The sequence below is a fragment of the Spodoptera frugiperda genome, chromosome 12, assembly GCF_023101765.2.
Source record: "Spodoptera frugiperda isolate SF20-4 chromosome 12, AGI-APGP_CSIRO_Sfru_2.0, whole genome shotgun sequence".
Taxonomy (NCBI): Eukaryota; Metazoa; Arthropoda; class Insecta; order Lepidoptera; family Noctuidae; genus Spodoptera; species Spodoptera frugiperda.
The window spans coordinates 5,712,759-5,734,362 of record NC_064223.1 but is presented as its reverse complement, the minus strand read 5'-3'; the positions used below and the strand labels follow the sequence as shown (position 1 = coordinate 5,734,362).

The following is a 21,604-nucleotide window of genomic DNA, read 5'->3' as shown; positions in this document are numbered from 1 at the left end:
CCGAGGGTGAGTTCCACCGTGGACGCTAAATAAACGAACATAATTTCCCGCTTATTCTTGAATAAATAATTGGCATTATGATAATTTTCGTCTTCAATTTTTTCACACTAACGGTCGAGGTAATGAATAGACCTTTAGTTAATGGACCTAAGTCTGCGTTTCGACACTCGAGTATTATATATATCTCACGACATTTTTACTTAAGAGGGAGATAATTTAAAACAAAAATTTGTCGCAGATTTTTGTCATTGTCGAACATTATTCTTTCCATCTTTTTATCTTCAAAGAAACGTGGTTTTATTGATCACCCTAATTGAAGTTTAGCCTGTCACGTTTTTATCATTATATCCGTGTTTTTGGTGAACTTTTTCTCGATCGTTCTTGCTTCGAGAACGTTTGTAAGTGGATACTCGATTGCTCATCGCTCCGTATATAAAAGCCAACTTTATAAAAAGCCCGACAGATCCTCTTAAGTAGTGATAGAACACTCAATAGAAACAATCAATTTACGATACAATACAATCTCGCAAATAGCCTCCTGTGTCTATGTAGTCCGGTTGAAATACAAAGGTATTACTGGGTCTCTGACAATGTAATCAATTACCAAAAAATAAGACTACAACTACACATATCCAACAGCTAATTAAGACTTCATTCTTATATAATTTGTAACCTTAATTAGGTAACTATAGAATCTATTTTACTATACTCTACATTACTTAATTTTACGTAAGTTTTTTTTAACAAAAAAACGTTGCCCTACTCTAGGATTTTCTCCTGTGTCGTGGGTGCGTTTACAAACATACAATTTCACATACACATGACACTAAACGAAGCAACAATTTCTGGATCACACAAAGAGTTGCTCCGCCGTGCAGTCGATTTCCAATCATCAGAACAATCTTCCTTTTTCTCAATCCCCCATTTATGTCCCCAATGACCCCTTACACAACTATTCCAAATATACCAAACTCCTAAAAACGGGACAAAAGTTTCCAATGACCGTATAATAAACAATGTGAATTCTGACATTGTTGCTGATAACTCACAATTCTCCGCTGTAAGGGATCAGATGAGAAGTGATGTTGACGCCGTGACCCGAGGGCCTATTGCTCAACCTTGGAACGCACATTCCCTAAAACTTACTACTCGACTACACATCAAGTTACACATAACCAGTATAAACTGAGCTTAGAATGTAAGGAAGGCTAGTACATAGGGAGATCACGATAAAGTGGTTGGGTTCAGCTCGATGTGTGTGTACGCTCAAGGGCCGGATTATGTACTAACATGATTTTATTACGCTGTTGTTCCAGAAAGAGATGGACTTATACTTTACTACTAGCGCTATCTCTCTCATTCCTGATCACTGAAGGCCAGCAGAAAATTCAGTTATTTCGGAAATTCACTCAAGTTGATATTATTAACCAATATATCTTGTGTACATAACAACAAGTCTCCAAAGTATTCTCATTAATTTGTTAGAACAAGTAAATATGTAATTAGAAAGTTTGCATTCATAAATTCTCATCGAAAAGTTTGGATGAAATTAACCTACTTTTGTTACCGATTGTACATACGACTACAGATCAAACTGAACAATTCCAGTATAAACTGACCGCTGAATATGTGAGAAGATTATTAGAAGCGAGGTCATGATAAACTGGTCGTATATGCCTCAATGTGTACTCAATAGCTGGGGAACGATTGGGAAGTTGTTACAAGGAACACCAATATGTTTCATCGACGTAGCTTCACTTAATTAAATGAATCAGCTGCTTAAGTAATGATTTCCCTCGGATTAAGAGAACTCCTTTGCCTCCTAAGTAATTACATAAATTAATGAATCTCCCCAATGCGACTATAAGAACCGTGGTTACCGGTTTAATGGTCAAAGTTCAGATCGTGAAATGTTTAAAAAGTAAAAATGGAGGTAGTTTTCTTGTTAATTTGATAATTTGTTTAACTTTTGTAGATACCGACTGAAAATTAAGATTTTCCCTCAATTAACATAAAGCTTTTGTAATATTTTTAAATAATAATGTGTTTGTGTTCACCAGGCTGGTACGAAGACAACTGGTTCGAAACCAACTTGGAGAAGGAAGGTATAGACTGCTCACCAGAACAGATGCGAGAAGCCGCTGAAGGTCACCTGACCACAGAAGCTCTCATGTGGAACCAAAACTCCAACCAGACCACCATCTCTGGAATGACCTCCGAGGATTTTCGGTAAGTTATTTCAACTATACAAATATTACACAAGTATAAACACAAACATAAGCTGGGAGACTAATAAAAATAGCTCCGAAATATTGCCTCGATAGATAGAATAAATAAAATATTCAATTTATTTATTTATACAAGCAGTTGGTCTCCTTTAAAGGACAAGAAAAACAAATCCATTTTCGTCTGAAATATTCCAACAATCTTATTATTCTTGGAGACATTCATCCGTCATGTGCGTGATAATAATTTCATTTGAAATTGATCTAATGTTAGAGCCACACTTGTGCACACATTGTGTGGCACGGACGAAATAGCACCAAATGCTCGTGCCACACTATAGGTAAGCGTCCACAGGCCCGCATCGTACGCATTGCACGCACCGTACGCATTGCCTATAACGTCATCGGTACGCATCGCATGAAGGCATTGCAGATGCGGTCCATTGGTGATACGGTCCGTACGATGTGGATCAATTGTATGAGTTTCTATACAAGACAAACTAAAATCCGTTGCGTGCGATGCGGGTCTGTGGACGCTTACTATATGTGAACACTTACGTGAAGAAACAAGTGCGCACATGTCTGGCGCTATCATAAATACCCATAGAAAGTTCTCAAGCAGTGCAATACAGAAAAAATACACAGAAAAAAGGGTTTAATGGTAAAACATTACATTCTATTCGTTCGTCGTCGAAGCGACACTTCAAGTTGGAAATGCCTAGAGATAAATGCGATACCACGAATCGCGTTGGGACTTTATTGTCATATCTGCGTTAACTTTCCTCGCGTATTTTTCGATATCCTTTGTACTCTGTAAAGATAATAAAATATGCTTCAGTGAACATTAGCATAGTAATTGTTCGGAATGGTGGAAAAAATGTTGGAATATAAAACGACGGAAACTCCGCGTAGTGCGTACACTTTGTACGAGTAACGTACGCGAACATACGTTACTCGTACAGAGTGTTCCTTTGTGATGAAATCGAAAGAAGTTGTAATAACGGGTAGGAGACGGTGGCGAAAGAAGACCGTCGCACGTAATGAGGTACCTGGTGCACTGTGAGCAATTATTCTTTTAGAAATGTTAGAGCTTTAAGACTTACACTATCGGTTTAAAGTTATCTAACTCGTTACTATCGTGTTACATAGGGTACGTTTTTTTAGTGAAGTAAGAAGTTCGTGGACTTTTGTGGACGCTAAACTGTAGACGTGGCTGCTTTTAACGTAAGCTACGCTAGGTAATGATTGTGACCACTATTAAAGCATATCACCAATCAACAACGACGCTTTAAGTTAAATTGCTTTATACTGCCAAAACCAAATGCCAAAAGGTTCGAAGAAATGAGTGTAGTGGAGCCATGCTTCGACAGAATGGGCCGGCTCGACCGGAGTGATACGTCAGCCTCAAAGAAAATCGACTTGAAACAAAGCTTGCGTTGTGTGAGTGAGGCTACCGAAAACCCCAGTACCCCCTTTCAATCTTCCCAATCCTCTATACCACAAAAACCCTTAAATTCCTAACCCCCAAAAGGCTGGCAACGCATTTGTAACGCCGGGCGGCGGCGATTGCTTACCGGCTTATACCATAAAAAGTCAAAGTCACTACATCACCTGGAATAACATCTACAAGACAAAAGAAATAAAATCCGTTACTTTGACCTTAAAGAGACCTTTTAAAAACGCTTAGTGTACGTACCATTATTGTTGTATTATCAGTTTCTATTTAGCTAACAGCTAAGCTCGGAGGTCGCTAGTCTAGGATAAGAATAATCCGGTCAAAATTCTCCCTAAATCCTCTTATACATGTACACTATATAGGCTTGTCTCTGTGGCGAGAATTAATGGGCTGAATATAAAATAATGTACAATGTTATATTCTGAGATAGAATATCAATTTCTCTCGAGAGAGTAATGATACTAATGGTATTAGAAATAATTGACTCTCGATATTTGATATTGGATACATTTTATTTATTGTTTAATTAATCTGCAGAACATGCCTCTAGTAGTCAGTTAGTGTTAGGATATACTAACTGATGCCTGCGACTTCACTCGCCTTAGTTAAGCCTAAGTAACTTCATAGTACATCAGGTACCGGTTAATGAAAGTCTCGTCAAAATCGAGTTCAGCAATTTCAGCGAAAACGACACAGGCAGACACAATTCGTAAAAATATTATTTTGGTATATGTATAGTATTTTTATGCATATAATACATACATATGAAGTAATTGCGGCTATTTCAATATCACAAACAAACGCTTCAATTTCATTTATTAGTCAAGATTTATATTTTGACGATTTCTATAAAAACATGCCGCTGTAATTCACTCACGAACATGTGAATTGCAACGATACTTATATGGTTTTATATCTCTTAAGTCCTCGAACAAGTACCACACATTATCTTACGCCCCATTAACCAAACACCAGCTTTAGAATCCGTGTCACAAACCCAATAATTCTTCACTCATCCTCTTAAAACTCACATTTCTTAACTTTAACTAGAGCAAAGAGCCGGTCATAAACCCACTTTACTTTTGACACGACTTTTAATTTAGACTCAAGCAAAACGCATTCCGTCTTCACAAAACTGGAGTTTAAGAATGGTCTGAGTCTTACATGATACGTTTGTTAATATTTCAAAGCTAGCAGTAGCAGTACCAATCCTCGCATCCTTTGCTACACACTTCTTAGAAAAAGTAAAAGAAAGAACGCCGCCATACTTCTTCTAAACAAAGCTAAGTACTGTCGGTCTCTCACCGGGTTTCACTGCAATAAGCTTTTCATCGCTGTTGCTAAGCGTACAAAATATACGACGTACGTATACACTACGTCATTGCAAGTGTAATATCGTTGTATTGTGTAACCACTCATATTTCCAGGCCCCTAGAGTACTGTTTCGAGTTTGCATTACGTACTGCCACTGAGTTTTTGCGCGGCCATGTATTTATATTTAGCTGTAACTAGTTTTGTTTGAAATAGGATGTGTGGTATAAAGTAGGGTTACTTTTAAGCTGCATAGTGATATAGAGAATGTCACCCTCTAAAAAGAATTGCCTAATTTTCTTACTTTTCCTTTTTATATAAACCGGTAAACGAGCAGACAAATCACCTGATGGTAAACAATCGCCGCCGCCCATTGACACCCGAAACAACAGAGACGTTACAAGTGCGTCGCCGGCTTTTTGGGGGTTATTCGCGCCGAAGCATAGATCTCCCACACTTAAAAAAATCAAGTACAAACTTAAGAACCTTTACTAATACATGCCCAATCGCTTAACATTTATAAATGCTATCATTAACCAGACAATCTTGTAATAAACATTATTTTCACCACTATCAAGAACGTGTCAGTCCAATGCCGAACTGAGGTCCAAATCGAATGTTTTTTTATATATCAAAACGAACTGAAACTTTCCTTAAAATATAAATACCATCTACTTATTTACATAGCATTAATGTTGAAGTAAGAAGCTTTTTGGCTCCTTTCATTTAATATAAGACGAACACCTTCCATTTTAGGCAATATTTGTGCCTCTTCTATAAATCAAATTATATAATACAAGTTAAAATATATTTTTTATTAAATCCAATTCTCTAGTAACTAAGAGTCACGTACAGAAATATATTTTTAGCAACATTCAATTTCAAATGTCTATTGACAATTTAAATTCAAAGGCTGGAGACCAACGGAATGGAATAAATCTTACTTAAAAATATGTTAGGTAGTACTTATTTGTAGAATAAATAGAATTATGTGATGTTTTCAAAAGTAGTATTGACGTTACATCATTGTTTGGAGACTAGCTATCAAATACATATTTCTAAAGCCTTTATTTTTGACACTATTATTGTGTCGAACAAAATGCCGTTGTAATTTCAGTTAGTATTTGTAAATTTAGGCAATTCTACATTAAATATCGAAATACATACATGCATCCAAATATATATAAACATGACTAAACAATATACACAATTTCTGGTCACCGAAACGCAACGTATAGAGAATGTTAATTGATTATACTTTTCGAATTAAATTTGGTAATGCGGGCAATTGTGCCCTATTATTTCCCAATATTAAGGATGCTTTCCTAACAGAGATGTGCTAAGTAGCTAAGCTGCGAAAATATGTGACAGTATCCACCGTCACTAAGCTGTGTAGCTGTGCGAGGAAGATGCGCAGCTCGCCAATGTTTCGATAGCTGAGTCCATATCACGCATCCACAGCAACACAGCATAGCACATCTCTGGTAGAAAAGCAGCCTGGAATTTCATTAATTACATGTCCCACTACGAGTCCGTTTAATTAATAAAAAAAAACCGAGTCCTCCTAAACAAATGAAGCACAAATTTTATTGGAAAAGAACAACATTTCTTTTTGTTTTTCCCAATGTAACACGATACGGAGTTAATGATAACAGAAAAACAGCGTAATCAAACAAAATCCTGAATCCTTGTTTTGTATTTCGTTTACAAGTAGGCCGTCTGATTTGGTACAACAAAAACAATGTCTTTATCTAAACAGGACGAGGCTGAACGGGGCTTTGCGTGAAGCTGGCTACGACATCGACGGCGAGAGATATCCGGAGGGATATCAAGAGGCACCCCTGGCCTACGACGCTGTTTGGGCTGTCGCTTTAGGTACGTACTCCAGTTTTATGTACAAGTAGCTTATAAGAAAAACTTCTTAGATATCTGAGGCCTTAGTATTATTTTACTCGAGGCTCCTAAAAAATGGTCGGTTATACAAGTGTCCTTCAATGTTTTATTTTTATCAATTATCTTTCTTTATTGTACTTGCTTTTTTGTACAAGGTTCTGGAAATAATGTTACATGTTTTGGGGAAAGTAATAAAACAGATTGAGCGTCGCATCGCTAATGTAGGAGATTGTCTATAGTTCACGAGCACGCAATAAAACTATAAAGATCATCGTATTATTATTTATTATCGGCCATAATATTAAATGATTGCTTAATTTGATAAAAATAACAAAATGCTAGGCCCAGATTAATTTCGTAACTTATCAACTAGGAGATTATTATGGGAATTATTTGCAGTAGTTTGTCAAACGATTTTATTACATCGATAAAAAGAGAATGGGATCTCAAAAAGTTGTTCTTGTTGAAATAACATCATATTAAGGACTATAGCTGGATCCAGAATAGAATATCGAAATAAATACACGTATTAGAATGCTCAAACAAGTGTGGAAAGCTTCGTGAGACAGGTCTAATGTGCGTAATAAAATCTAACAAGTGTAGTGCTCGGGGGAGCACAATAGGTGGCGCCACCGTCACGTCTTACATTACGTGCCAACACAGCGTGCCATACGTGTGGCACACCATAACAATTGACAACTCGCTACACGTTTTTCTTCGCTTGTGTTGGGTAAACTAGCTGTGATAGGGAGACTAAGGAGAATGCTTGTGAGTATGGAGTGAAATTTGTGATTGTAACAGAAAAACACTGATTTGTTTTGTACAAGCTTATACTAGTCATCCCCGAAGGACTAGACAGAGGTGCACATTACAGCATGGAATGCTGCTGTATTGTACAGTGGCATTCCCTGCACCCACTTTTCACCATTCGTGTTATAGTAATAGGTTTTTTTTTTTTGAGGGGGGAAAATAAGAAGGGGGTAAATCTATTGCGATATTTTAGGCACAATTCCAGACTCCGTGCTACCACTGAGAAATTTTCGAAAAACCGATAAAAGCTCAGTGATACTTTGCCCGACCCGGAAATCGAACCGAGACTCCTTGCCCAGCACACACGACTTGCGACCATTTGACAAGGCAGACCAATATAGCAAACAGACGAATATAAAATAAAACCCATGTCGTACTGTTCGCCAACTACAAAATAAATGTATTTTTGCAAAAGCCTCCCCTCCATAAAACGGCCATCACTCCCGATCTACTGTTTTATATAATTCGATTCCCTCGACTTGAGCTTGTTAGTTTTATTTCCCAGTTATTTGTAACCGGTCCACTTTAACGATTTCATTCGATTCCACGTATCGGAATACCAACTAACGAAGTGCCATTTGGATATAATGAAATACCGCCATGCTGCTGGCAAAATGTTTAATATATTTTTATTTGAACCTGTGATTTCACGTAAACAAACAACAAAAAACACATTCTGTATAAAGTGGTTTTGACAAACGTGTATTCATGTTACAGGTTGATTAAAATGAAAATAGCTATGTCTAATTTTTAAACTGACATGGTCACTAACACTTTTAGAAATTAATTTGGTGAGTTTCCGGGCAAGCGCCATGATCACGGATTAACTGATCATGGCGCTTGCAACAGTGCCATAATAAACATGGTAAATATCCCGTCGTAAGTTCTAATTATAGAGCTATGTCTAATTTCAGGGGACAAATTGAAATGATTGTGGGCTAAGTCACGAAGATAATAATATATGTTCATATCACACTAATGTGATTATTTGCATTGTATATAATGTATATGCCTGTGAATATATAATAAGTTCAGTAAGGTCGTAATGTAACAGATAATGTCATAACCTAATATAACCCGCGTAGGCGCGTGACTACGCGTGCTACGCGCTACGGCGCTACGGTTCGCCTGCGTAGTAGTTCGTAGCGCTATAGTTACATGTACATTTTGAGAGATATTTAAAGATCTCGATGTTTAAATCACGTTTTATATACAGAATAATTACTGTCGAATGAAGATTCAAACCAAATAAATCTAGTTTTGGTTGTATACCCCAAACCTAACAATCCGCAGCTTGTTATTTCGTTCGTTCATCTGTTTGTCACAGGGCTGTATTCTTACAAAAAATATTACAAGTACCTAAATACTTTAACTATCACAGTGTTTATTTTTATCCTTTAGCTACCATATACAAGCTGATGATCGAATACAAAAACCATCATCTCCCAATTTAATATTTAATTCAAAATTAAACATTATTTTTCTGTGACCCAAAAAACAATACCCCATCCCCAATAACGTCTTAAAACATCAATATACACAAGCGTAACATATCATTACGCCCCATAAAGCAGCAAGTGGCAACCCTGAGCTTAGTAGAACAAAGTCAAAGCCACAATTCACACAACTGTCACCAAGACTCGGAGATAATTCCAAATTTATGCGCGGTATCATCCCTAGCAGTGACATACAAAAGGTCGACACTTAAATACGGACAAAACATAAAGGCGTTTGCCCAACAAGTATCATTGTGCTAAACGAATCAAGCAAAAAATGGAAACGAAAGTTGGCGAGGATTTTTGTTGTTTTGCTGTAAAAAATGCTGGACGGATTTAGATGACGTTTGGTATTCAGTGTAGGTCATTCAACACTTACAATTATAATATTGTTTATTCCTACATTAAACTAGTATACGAGTATAATACATTTGTTTTTTTAAATATAAAAAATGTATCGAATGGCGTTTTCGGCAAAATTACGATTATCTTGAAATTAAACCACGACTAGTTAAAGTTATTACGTCTTTGGGTAAGGTTAGGTTACTAATGATTCAGAAATTATTTTAAAAAAATATATAATAATTTATATTTATCTAGTGTAAGAAAGAAGTAAGGAAAAAAAATAAACGTTTTCATCCAAAGAAACGAGTCTACCTATTTGCATAGTTATCAGTTACCATTTGTTGTTCATGCCTAATTAAGGAATAGCGTGGTCGACGACAAATAATTATAGCGTAAAGGAAAACTTAAACTTGACCGTGACCCGGGTATATCCTAAAACTGCGACCAGCTAACACTAAGTACATAGTAGACTGGTTTACTGTCGAGCAAGGCGGCTTCTTTCCTGGGACGAGTAAAATATTTCTGGGTTCTTTTCGGTTTTTCGAAAATTTCTCAATCGTAGCACGGTAAGAACAACAACAAGTAACACAAATGGTAAAAAGTGGTACATTGTACAATGGCATTACGAGCCGTAAAGTGCAGGTGCAGGTACCCTTCGGGGATAGAAGATGTGACGTTAGATGACATTCCATATAAGGACTATTTGAAATCACTCCTAATGACGGAGAATTTCTGCAGCCATCATCTTCCAGCTGATGATCATTCTAATTTATATTACATGTAATGGTTGATTTAGTTGTTTTTATAAACTAAAAACTAATTATTTCTCTTGTCCCCAGCTTTCAACAAGACGATGGAGAAGCTAGAAAAAAGCGGTCTCAGTTTGAAAAACTTCACGTATACCAACAAGAAAATTGCCGATGACATTTACGAGGCAATAAACTCCACGTCATTCCTCGGTGTATCGGTGAGTACTGGTATCAGTTGCATTGTATTTTTTTATGAAACACGCCGGTAATCAAGCGGACGTATTACCTGATGGTAAGCAATCGCTGCCACCCATGAACACCTGAAACACCAGAGGCTTTACAAGTGCGTTGCCGTTCTTTTGGGGGTTAGGAATTTAAGGGTTATTGGTTAATCGGGGATGAGAAAGATTGGAAAGGGAGGAATTGGTAACCTCACTCACACAACGAAACACAACGCAAGCGTTGTTTCACGTCGGTTTTCTGTGAGACCGTGGTATCACTCCGGTCGAGCCGGCCCATTCGTGCCAAAGCATGGCTCTCCCACACTTATCGTATCTTAAGTACAGTCTTATTGGTAAACTCGATAAACCATTGGGGCATCACATCACATCATCAGCCTATAAATGGCCACTGCTGACCAAAGGCCTCTTCTCACACGGTTTGAACATTAATCACCACACTTGCTCAATGCGGGTTGGCGATTTCAAACTTATAATTAGGAATTATAAGCCCAGGTTTCCTCACGATGTTTTCCTTCACCGTTTGTCAGTGGCGTTTAAATAATCTTAGAAAACTCATATTATTCGGAATAAGTCATTGGTACATGTCGTTAGCGGCGACGTCGTGCATCCCACTTAACGTGATTTTTTAGCAAATTCAGTTTTCCTCACGATAGTTATTATAAAAATATGTTTCATTGACTAAAATTTTATTATACAACTTCTTTTAATTTTGAAAACACTTTCATTGTAAATAATGTATATGATAAATAAGATCACGTTTGTTATTATAACAAATGCTAGTGAAACGAAACAAATTAATAAAACTTAAACTTCAAAGCTAGTAAAGCAGAATATTGTGTTACTTTAATTTACTTTATTATTAAATTTAATATCAAGGTTTAAATTATAATAACAATTAATGGTGACCTTATCTCTGACACCTATCTCTAACAGAAGAGCTTTTTAAAATTAAATTTTAACTATAAAATATTAACCTATTTATTTTTATTAACTAGTATTTATTACTCGAATATTTTCATCTAAATGATATACCTAACTGGCTAGTTGGAAGAGTAATCATAAGTGCGACTGCCGGACAAGGGGTCTCGGGTTCGATTCCCGGATCGGGCAAACTATTATTGGGCTTTTTTCGGTTTTTCGAAAAATTGTCAGTAGTAGCAGTGGAATTGTGCCTAGTATATGGCAATAGGCTCACCCCCTATTACATGTGACTTATAAACAGATCACAAATTAGACACAAAGCTTCATTGCTTCTTACTTTATTTACAAAATAAAGTTAACAAAATTTATTTTAATTATAATTCGATATATAAAAAAAAGGACTAGAGTTTCTCCTTGTCCTTACCAGTCACATCGTCAGCCATACGTCCAATAAATAAAAAGTATATTTTTCTATTAAAAAACCCGTCATAACCATAATTTTGTTTCAACTTTGATCAAAGCGATCAATCTTCTTTAAATTAAAAGCAATATAAATATACATACCTAAGTATACGACTCCGTACAGAGATAACAGCAAGAATCGATCGCTAAATCTTGAATTTCTTTAATGAATTTTCAACCTTAAAATATGACGTCATAAAGTCGAAAATCTAATAAGGCAGTCCTGACAGTGATAACGCTAAATATCGCATGGTAAATCATGAATTTCTTTAATTAATTTTCAACCTTAAACACTAACTTATTAAAGTTGAATATCTATTAATATATTTTTGACTTAGCAACCGATTTCTTTCGTTGCCCAGTACAATAGAACCTTTGAAAAACTCTTCATTTCAATAATTAATAAAGAAGTGGGTAAGTGTTTGCTTACACAAATTAAAACACTTTTTAAATGAAACGCTACTTCATTTGAACTTCCACTTAAGTATCTGTCTCTTTCTTTTGAAGATGTTTTGTTGAGACAGAAATATTTTGGTTATTAATACAGAAGAATGTTTTGATTGTTTGACTTTCAGAAATATTCAAGACAGATAAATATTTATGTATCTTGCCTTATTGATCGCAGTTACAGGGGCGAGTTTTACACCCGTATTTATAAAGAAGTAATTACTTGTTGCTAAGTAATTTCTTAATTGAGTCATTACTTAAGGTTAGAATTCTTAATTCAAAAATCTTATTCTATAGTGGAGTAAAGCACGATACTTACTTGAGCAATTGCTCGAGTAACACTCGCCGCTAGGCGGTTGTTCCTATGGCAACACTTTGTCACTTTGCCACAAACTACATGCACATTCAAAGAAAAGTATCTTTTTTTTGTTCCGGTACTGTTCTGTATGAAGAATGCCTCTAGGTTTGGTGATTTGATGTGAGTGCAATCGATTGCGCCTACAATGTTTTTCAGTCCAGGTGCTCTGCCAATGCAACCAAGTTTTTCAAAATCATCTTTTGTATTCCTCAAATTTGAAGGAATCTTAATAAAATCTGGCATTAGCAATGTCAATGCTCGACTTACTCTTTTTACAATATGACAAATCGTCGATTGAGAATTATGCATGATATCTCCACATAAAACTTGAAAGCTTCCAGTGGCATAAAAACGCAAAGCAGTAAGCAACTGACACAGTGGAGTTATAGGAAGTTCTCTTCGTGTCTCTGATTGTAAAGAGTCTATAATTCGGTAAAATCACATGTATCACAACACATTTGGATAAACGAAATCTTTTTTTAAAACAACTTTCCGAATAGTCATGAAATAGTTCCACATCACGAAAGTAAACTTTGGGATTTCTAGGTTCCCCAACTTCTACCTCTTCTAATATATTATCATCTATATTGTCTACAACAGCGAAAACCGCTTCAATGCTATCTAAACTTTCCATTTTAACCAAAATAACCTCAAAACAACGACAGCTATAGTGTACCGGGTAGCTCAAAGTAATGCTAAAGTAAAGGAAATGGTGACTATTACTTGGTTAAGAATTCTAACCTTTGACAGTTCTAACTTCGAGTAATTTCTTAACTATAGAATAAAAATTGTTACTTAAGTAATTACTTTTACTCAAGTAATCACTTTTACTTGTTTATAAATACGGGTGTTATAGTTATAGACAATATGCGATGCTCATTTTTTTTCTACTAAAGTACTATAGTCAGGCCTACCTCACTCAGGTTAGCCAAGGCCCAATTACCCCCCCTTTCCAAACCTTCATTTCCCAATCCCTATTTCCACACACAATTGACGAATCAACACACATTGTCTGTGTGTCAGTCACGCTTAAATGTAAAAAAATACCTTCGAATTAGCACCTTTTAGAGTCGAAATAGATCACTAACACGACTATAATTAACTAAATGTTGTAACAGACCAACATACATATTTATTTTACCCGCCAACAAACTAACTAAACTATCGGTCGATTTAAAGTTACCAGTCTGCGGGGAACCTTACTTTAACTTTACAAAACCGACGCTTGGGAAATGCATGAGGCCACTCTCTATTAACTTCATTAAGCTTAATTAAAATTCTATTGAAAATCTTTGTGAAAATTGAAACATGAAAATGTATTTTAATTATTTATTAACCATTTATTTTGATCATTTAAAGATCATAATCATACACACATTGAACAGAAACATGAAATAATAAAAAGAAAAATAACACCATTGACTGCCTCATTGGTCGAGTGGTCGCAAATGCGACTGCCGGACAAGGGGTCTGGGGTTCGAAAACCGGGTCGAGCAAAGTATTGCTGAGATTTATTCGGTTTTTCGAAAATTTCTCAGTAGTAGCACGGAGTCTGGAATTGTACCCAGTATATAGCAATAGGCTCGGCGGCATTACGTGCCGTAATGTGCACCTCTGCCTACCCCTTTGGGGATGAAAGGCGTAATGTTTGGAAGAAATAACACCAAAAATTTTAAACTGTAATTTAACATTTAACAATATTTTCTCAAATACATACAAAATAAAGATATAAATAGGAAATACAATAGAAAAAAGATCTTGTTAAGTACTCGAAACTTCGGAAGCAATTAAACTTCAGCCAACTTCGACTACAGAAAAAGAAATCACGTTAACTTGAAGACTTGTTACAAATTCGTTTAGATAACAAATAGTCAAGGAAAAGAGTTATTTGTTAAGCATTACACAATTACAAACTATTCTCCTTGTCCGTAGCAATTGAATGGGGAAGATGAACATATTTTATTTTAATAAAATTAAGTGTGGGAAAGCCATGCTTCGGCACGAATTTGCCGGCTCGACCGGAGTGATACCACGGCCTCACATAAAACCGATGTAAAAAACGCTTGCGTTGTGTGAGTGAGGTGACCGGTTACCTTCCCAATCTTCCTAATTCCCGATTCTTCAGCAAACCTTAAATTCCTAACTCCAAAAGGCCCGTAATGCACCTGTAACACCTCTGGTGTTTCGGGTTTCCGGTGGGCAGCGGCGATTGCTTACCCACTCTTAAATTTTGACTCGTTTTATCTAAGTATCGTTATCTTATACGGACATAACGTTAAATACGTGTCTAATATTTTTTTCATTACCACACTGACGGAAATATAATTTTCATACCCCGTCATCATCCCTATTATCATAAACCATTGATTTACAATTAAAATTAGTTTACAAGATACATCAACTGGTAGTTATGTTTTCATAAACAGTTAATGAGCAACAAATCGCAAAGGTTTCATAGTTTTCAGCTTTGTAAGCGAACATATGAAAGTTAAACGAGCCACGAAATAATTTGTTAATCTATAAAGTTTCGCCTAAACTTTAAATTATACTCATTAGTGCAGGTAGGTAATTATGAACTGAAATAACGACATTGAACTATTCTATATTAGACTTTATTGTTTATTCAATTAAGTTTTATATTACTTTGACAGAAGAATTCAATCACACTAATGTTAGAAATGTGAAAGTTTGTTTGACTGTCAATCACGCTGAAACTTCTGAACGGATTTTGATGAAATTTGGTATAGAGACAAAGTAAGAACTAACTTGGATGATAGGATACTTTTTATCATTCTGGTCGAGCTGGCCCATTCGTGCCAAAGCATGGCTTTCCCATAGTTAAAATCAGTCCTGTTAATGCTCTGTGAAATATTACCTCCAATAATGAATGATCCGTTAAAAAGGAACCTGTAAATTCAAACGTTCTATGTGTACACGCCTTGAACTGGACGCAAGGTATTGGGGCACGGATCTCGCAAATAACAAAAATACGTATGATTAATATTTTGTTGTTTCGGGTCACGGTATAATTTACGTACTATTAGGTATACTATTTTTTTATACATATACACTTTTTTCGAGTTATATGTATACTTTTTAAGATTATTAAACACCACTGATAAACAGTGGAACAAAACATCGTGAGGAAACCTAGGCTTATAATTTCTAATTTTAAGTTTGAAATCGGCAACCCGCATTGTGCAAGCGAAATGATTTTAATGCTCAAACCACAATTTGAGAAGAGGGTGGTCAGCAGTGGCCACTTATAGGCACATCAGACTTATATTATGACATATGAAAACACAACGCAATAATCATATTGAACAAAAATGATTGCAATTATTGGGTCAAACATTAACACAAATCCCTTTTACTAACGCACTCAGAGAGATTTAATGATTACTTAAACTATTCCTTAATAACAATTTTGTATTGAAAACAATTACTAAGGACTGGTTTAAGTAATAATTAAGTCTTTGACTATCAAAAGAAAACTGTTGAAGGCAATTCTTCCCCTAACGTAGCTCTCCGGTGACTCCCATGGAGTTTAACGAGTCAAATGACTCTGAGTACATCGTTTACTCACATTTTTCAGTCCTTGCAAACTCGACCTTGTACCCTTTGCATTACGTTATTAAATATAACTTATATTTCCATTAGGGTTTGGTGGCGTTCTCGTCTCAAGGCGACCGCATAGCGTTGACTCAGATAGAACAACTGACTGACAACCATTATGTGAAGCTTGGCTACTATGACACGCAGGCCGATAACCTCACGTGGTTGGAACGAGAGCGGTGGGTCGGTAAGTACGATTGTTTTACTAATATAATCCTTAATTTTATTACCTAAGAATTCATTTCAGAATACCACTTCCATGTCGACATAAATGTGTGGTTGTTTATATAAATTTTATTTAAAAATGTTACCTAATTATCCTACATTAGAATTTATTTTAGATTGCGCCTTTCCTTTCAAGAGTTGTGAAATTTTGGAATCGATATGACTTTTAAATAAAACTGTACTTTAATTTATAAGGATAAGGATTCATTTTAGAATGCTCCATTCCTTATAAAGAGCAATGTTTTAAGACTTGACCTGGTGAAAATGTATCTTCATCATAAGAATTAAGATACATTTTAGATTGCTTCTTCCAAGGAGGATAATGTTTTGAAGACGATAGGAAATGAGCACGTTTTAGCGGATGCGCCATGTGTTATGAGTTAAAACTCTACATAGCTATGAATACATTATGTTTGATAAGTGTGGAATGAAATGAGTATTCAAATGTGAGTAACCAAAGGGCTTAGTACGAGTTTGTGTTACGCTGAACGAGATCAAAACGAGACAGCATTCGGCGCTCTGATTGGTTGGTTCATTCGCACCGGCCAATCAGAGCGCCGAACGCTTTCTCATTTCGTTTTCGTTCAACGTAAAGCAAACTCGTACTAAGGATACAGTATAGGAATATTGCAACTTTAAAAATAAAATTTACTAAAATACTAAAAATCAAGCATAAATATTAGTTAGTTAGCATCACAAACTTTTCAACGTTCATAAAACGTTTGTTTGTTGTTTTTCTAAAACATTTTAAACTTGTGTACCATCAAAATCTATCTTGTAAACCATAAATCGGCCATTTAGCTCTCGCGCTGTCACGTTTATTGCCAAAACTGTGCGTATCCGAATCTGGAAGCACACACTTTTTGTTACCGTCATATAAAACCTTTATAACAATTTAACATAAAACACGGTCACATAAAAAATGGTACTTCAAATGGAAAAACCTCATACGAAAGCAAAAACAGGAATTGTTATTAATTCTTTAACATTGCCTTAGGGCACAAAGACTGAGCGAGCAGTTCCAACTACTTTCGATAGCCGAGTTACTATAAAAAAATTCTTTTTACAAGAACAAGGAAAAGGTCCGTTAAAAGGAAAAACAAGTTAAATTATATCGTTTACAGTTTTCCTACGTTTTCTATTTATAGCTAATAGGTTTATGTGCGTTTTACGAGCGTCACCCGTGTTCAAGTGAACCATGAAATAACTCTGGATTTGGGCAGGTGGGAAGGTGCCCCCCGACCGTACCGTCGTAGTTAACGAGCTGCGGACCGTCTCCCTGCCGCTTTTTGCGTGCATGACCGCACTCTGCATCGCTGGGATCCTCGCCGCCATCGCGCTAATTGTCTTCAACATCCTGCACAGACATCGGAGGTAAGAAACTCCATATTTCTCAGCTCTACAGACTTTGTCAATGTCAAACACCAGCCTCGGGTTAATACTGAGGTCAACGATATCTGACTTTGACATAGGTCTAGTTTAAAACAAGCCACTTGACTTTGTCTAATCGAATGCGTCTGAAATAATCGTAAATTCGTTTTAAAACTTCCAAAACAATAGAATTATCGTTTTTTATTCACCTATCCACATCATTCAGATATTCAGTTAACTTGAAAATTAAATCAATTTTCTCTATTCAGCAATTTTCTGCACTACAAACATGAAAATCTAAACTCATATTTATCGATCACAAATGTAGCTAAAAGAAAACCACGGTGCTCAGCTGCGTCGCTCGCCGGTCGTTGTTTTACCCCCCACGGCGGAGTTTTATATGCCAAACGAGCAATTTACGATGAGATGAATGTAAATGATCTGACACAGTGAACAGTCAAAGGGAATCTCTCAGATAGTGTTGAGAACCTCCATCTTTATTTAGTTTTGTTTTACATTTCATTGCTTTCTGAATTACTCGACTGCTTCTCGATGGAAATGAAAATAGAACAAGATTTTACAAGAATATAAAATGACACAAGGAAAAGGAACAACGGAGTCTCGTGCTGTTTTAATGTCAGAGCGGAGATATTCCGAATCCATTTTGCGCTTACTTTGTTTTGGTTTTTATTACGTGAAACCAATGCTGTAGTCGTTAAAGTTGGTTCGTTGGCTCGTAACTTTTGTTCGGTGTAGTATGTTGCAGTGTAACGTAGTATGTTGTGTGCAGGGTGATCCAGTGGTCGCACCCGGCGTGTAACACGGTCATGTTGTGTGGCTGCTGTATCTGCCTGAGCGCGGCCATTGCGCTGGGCGTGGACGGCCGTTGGGTGATGCCGCAACATTTCTCCGGGCTATGCGCGGCCCGGGCGTGGCTCCTAGCCACAGGCTTCTCAATGGCATACGGCGCCATGTTCACGAAAGTATGGAGAGTCCACCGGCATACGACTAAACCCAAAGTGGAAACAAAGGTAATCAACCCCGGTAATTGTAATTTCCGTTCAACTCCCGCCGAAGGGTTTCGGCAGTAGAATTTTAAGCGAGTGTTTCACGAAACATTCAAACGTTTACGAGTACTATAAATAAGTACGTAACCGGAGGGAAAGAATTGTATTATATCGCAGTAGGTTTTTATCCTGTCTTGTTTATGTCAGTTGTCACATTATGTGTACCACCTCCACACGTGAACCGAGGCTGAGGAGGAAACGAAAATCTTTTATAATATTTTATTAGATTAGAGTGAATTTGAAACAGACATCCGTAACTCACTCGATATTAGCGCGCGCATAAATTACGTGTGACGTGACGTAATCGTCACAGGAATGTCACTAAAGTGGCACATTCATCTTACCGGAGGCTGATCCGACCGCGACAGGCGTGAGTGTAGAACTCTTTCAACCCGAGTACACAATACAATGGAAATTAGATCGTCTTGTGTCACTTTACATACCGAATGTTTGCGTTGTTGCCACACTTCATTGGCTCCTCTGAAGTTTACACGACTTATTGAGATCACATCCGATGGAGTCCTTGTGCAAACACGTATAAAAAGCTTTTTAAAATATCCGGATTTTTTATTTTGTTGGAGCTGATACGACGCCCTCCCGCCGCGCCGCGTTCTTTAAATATATTGTATCGCTGACTTCTGATTTACTTTATTGGGAAATGTCAAAGATTTTCCTGCTTCCCAGTTTGAAAGAGCTGTTGTTTAAGTTGAATGTTCGGTTCATTGTATCGTATGCCTTATCGCGAGGGGCTACTAATAATTCTCGATTCAGGAAAAAATCTAAAGTACTCTAAGTAAAGTACAGGTTAAAACTAAATTAAACAAAACTTCCGCGAAGGAAACTTGTATGTAGAACAAAATATTAAAACTTACATCCAATTAAAAATCTAATTTAACACCTCTTACATAAAGATTAAAATCGCATTTCCCCAACAGAAAAAGCGCATACACGGCTGGAAGTTATACACAATGGTTGGAGGGCTATTGGTGGTAGACGTGGCACTCCTGACTGCGTGGCAGCTCAGGGACCCTCTGGAGAGGCGCGTGGAGACCTTCCCTTTGGAGGCACCAAGACATCACGATGATGATGTCCATATAAGACCTGAACTTGAACACTGCGAGAGTAAACACAATACCGTTTGGCTTGGTAAGTAACTAAGTACTGTTTAATATAAAATCTTCATTCTACTCTGATTTTTTGTCGAATGTTAGCCATAGCCAACTAATCAGTAGATATGTTATTAGTCACATTGTACTTCACCAATATTTGTATGTGCATTGTGAAAGCTTAATCATTCTAGATTTATATGGACTACCCCGTTGGCCGAGTGGTCGTAAGTGCGACTACCGGGCAAGGGGTGTGAGGTTCGATTCCCGTCTCGGAAAGTTATGCTGGGTTTTTCGAAAACTCAGTAGTAGCACGGAATCTAGAATTGTGTCCAGTATATGTCAATAGACTCTCCCCTATTACATAGAACTTGCAGTATATATTGTGAATATTGGGTATATAATGTGCAGCGCCATAATGTGCACCTCTGCCTATCGCTTCGGGCATAGCAGAGGTGACGATATATAATATAAAAATAGTATAACAAAGGTTTAATATTAAAAGCTACGTAGCTAAACAGTCTCACTTGTATAGCTACAAGTATACGTTACCTACAACTTGTATCATTACTCGCTTGCTCCGCGCCGTACAAGTCCAGCAACATTCCCGTACAATACGTGGACACATGCCAAGATCTGTTTCAACTTTGTTCTTATAATGAAGATAACAAGAGCTTTATATTTTTGTAGTGTAGTGTATTGTATGGATGTTGGTCAAAAACTCTCTTAGATGTTAATTTCTCAGTAGTATGTAGCACGGAGTCTGGATTTGTCCCCAGTATACGGTAATAGGCTCACCCCCTATTACATGGAACTTGTGGTGGAAAAGCACCCTAAGGTACCTACTATTTATTTATTATTAATATGTTAACACGGTACTTGATACTGGTCTTCTCATTTTCCCATAATAACATTCACGGAACTTCATAATGAGTTTCCAAAAGCGAGATTTCCATTAATACATAACAACAGCAGTGTTATAATCACATTATAGACAATGCTACGGACGCCAGTCAAATAGCATATTGACAGATCTAATTGTTCGCACTGGATCGATGGCCAGTCATTGTTTAGGAGGAATGCTCGCTACTGACTTGTTAATAATGATCCAATAGCAACGCGGTATTGTGTGGGGCTTGTATGTAAACAGATATTGTTCACCACATCGCTGTCGCTTTGTAATTACTTTGTCTTAAAGTAGTGTTGTAATTTTCTTGTGTGTGGGATCAAGGCTACACAAATATGCAATGTTATATTTTTGTAATTTATATCTTATCATAATGTGGTATTGCGATTTTCTTCTGTAAGTATATAAACAAAGGTTTTTAATAATTCAGTCATAGTCAAAATAGTCTTTCAGTCTGTCTGTCAGTGAAACTAGGTGCACATTCCAAAATGTAAATTGGAATGGAGAATAACGAGTAAGAAACATCATTCCGGTGACATTGTAACAACTGTTTGGGGTGCTTTTAGAGATGAAAAGCATAGCTAAGTCCATTTTCACC

General features: G+C 36.7%; 1 protein-coding gene across 3 annotated transcripts in view; it reads left to right on the top strand.

Moving 5' to 3' along the window:
* Positions 1-21,604, top strand: part of LOC118262401 (gamma-aminobutyric acid type B receptor subunit 1) — a 176,014-nt gene that overhangs the window by 128,059 nt on the left and 26,351 nt on the right. For all 3 annotated transcript variants that reach the window (XM_035573712.2, XM_035573710.2, XM_035573711.2), the window contains 7 exons: positions 2,061-2,229; positions 6,752-6,867; positions 10,376-10,503; positions 16,376-16,517; positions 17,779-17,929; positions 18,717-18,957; positions 19,929-20,139. In XM_035573712.2, coding sequence (XP_035429605.1) covers positions 2,061-2,229; positions 6,752-6,867; positions 10,376-10,503; positions 16,376-16,517; positions 17,779-17,929; positions 18,717-18,957; positions 19,929-20,139 — 1,158 coding nt within the window. The remainder of the gene's footprint in view (positions 1-2,060; positions 2,230-6,751; positions 6,868-10,375; positions 10,504-16,375; positions 16,518-17,778; positions 17,930-18,716; positions 18,958-19,928; positions 20,140-21,604) is intronic.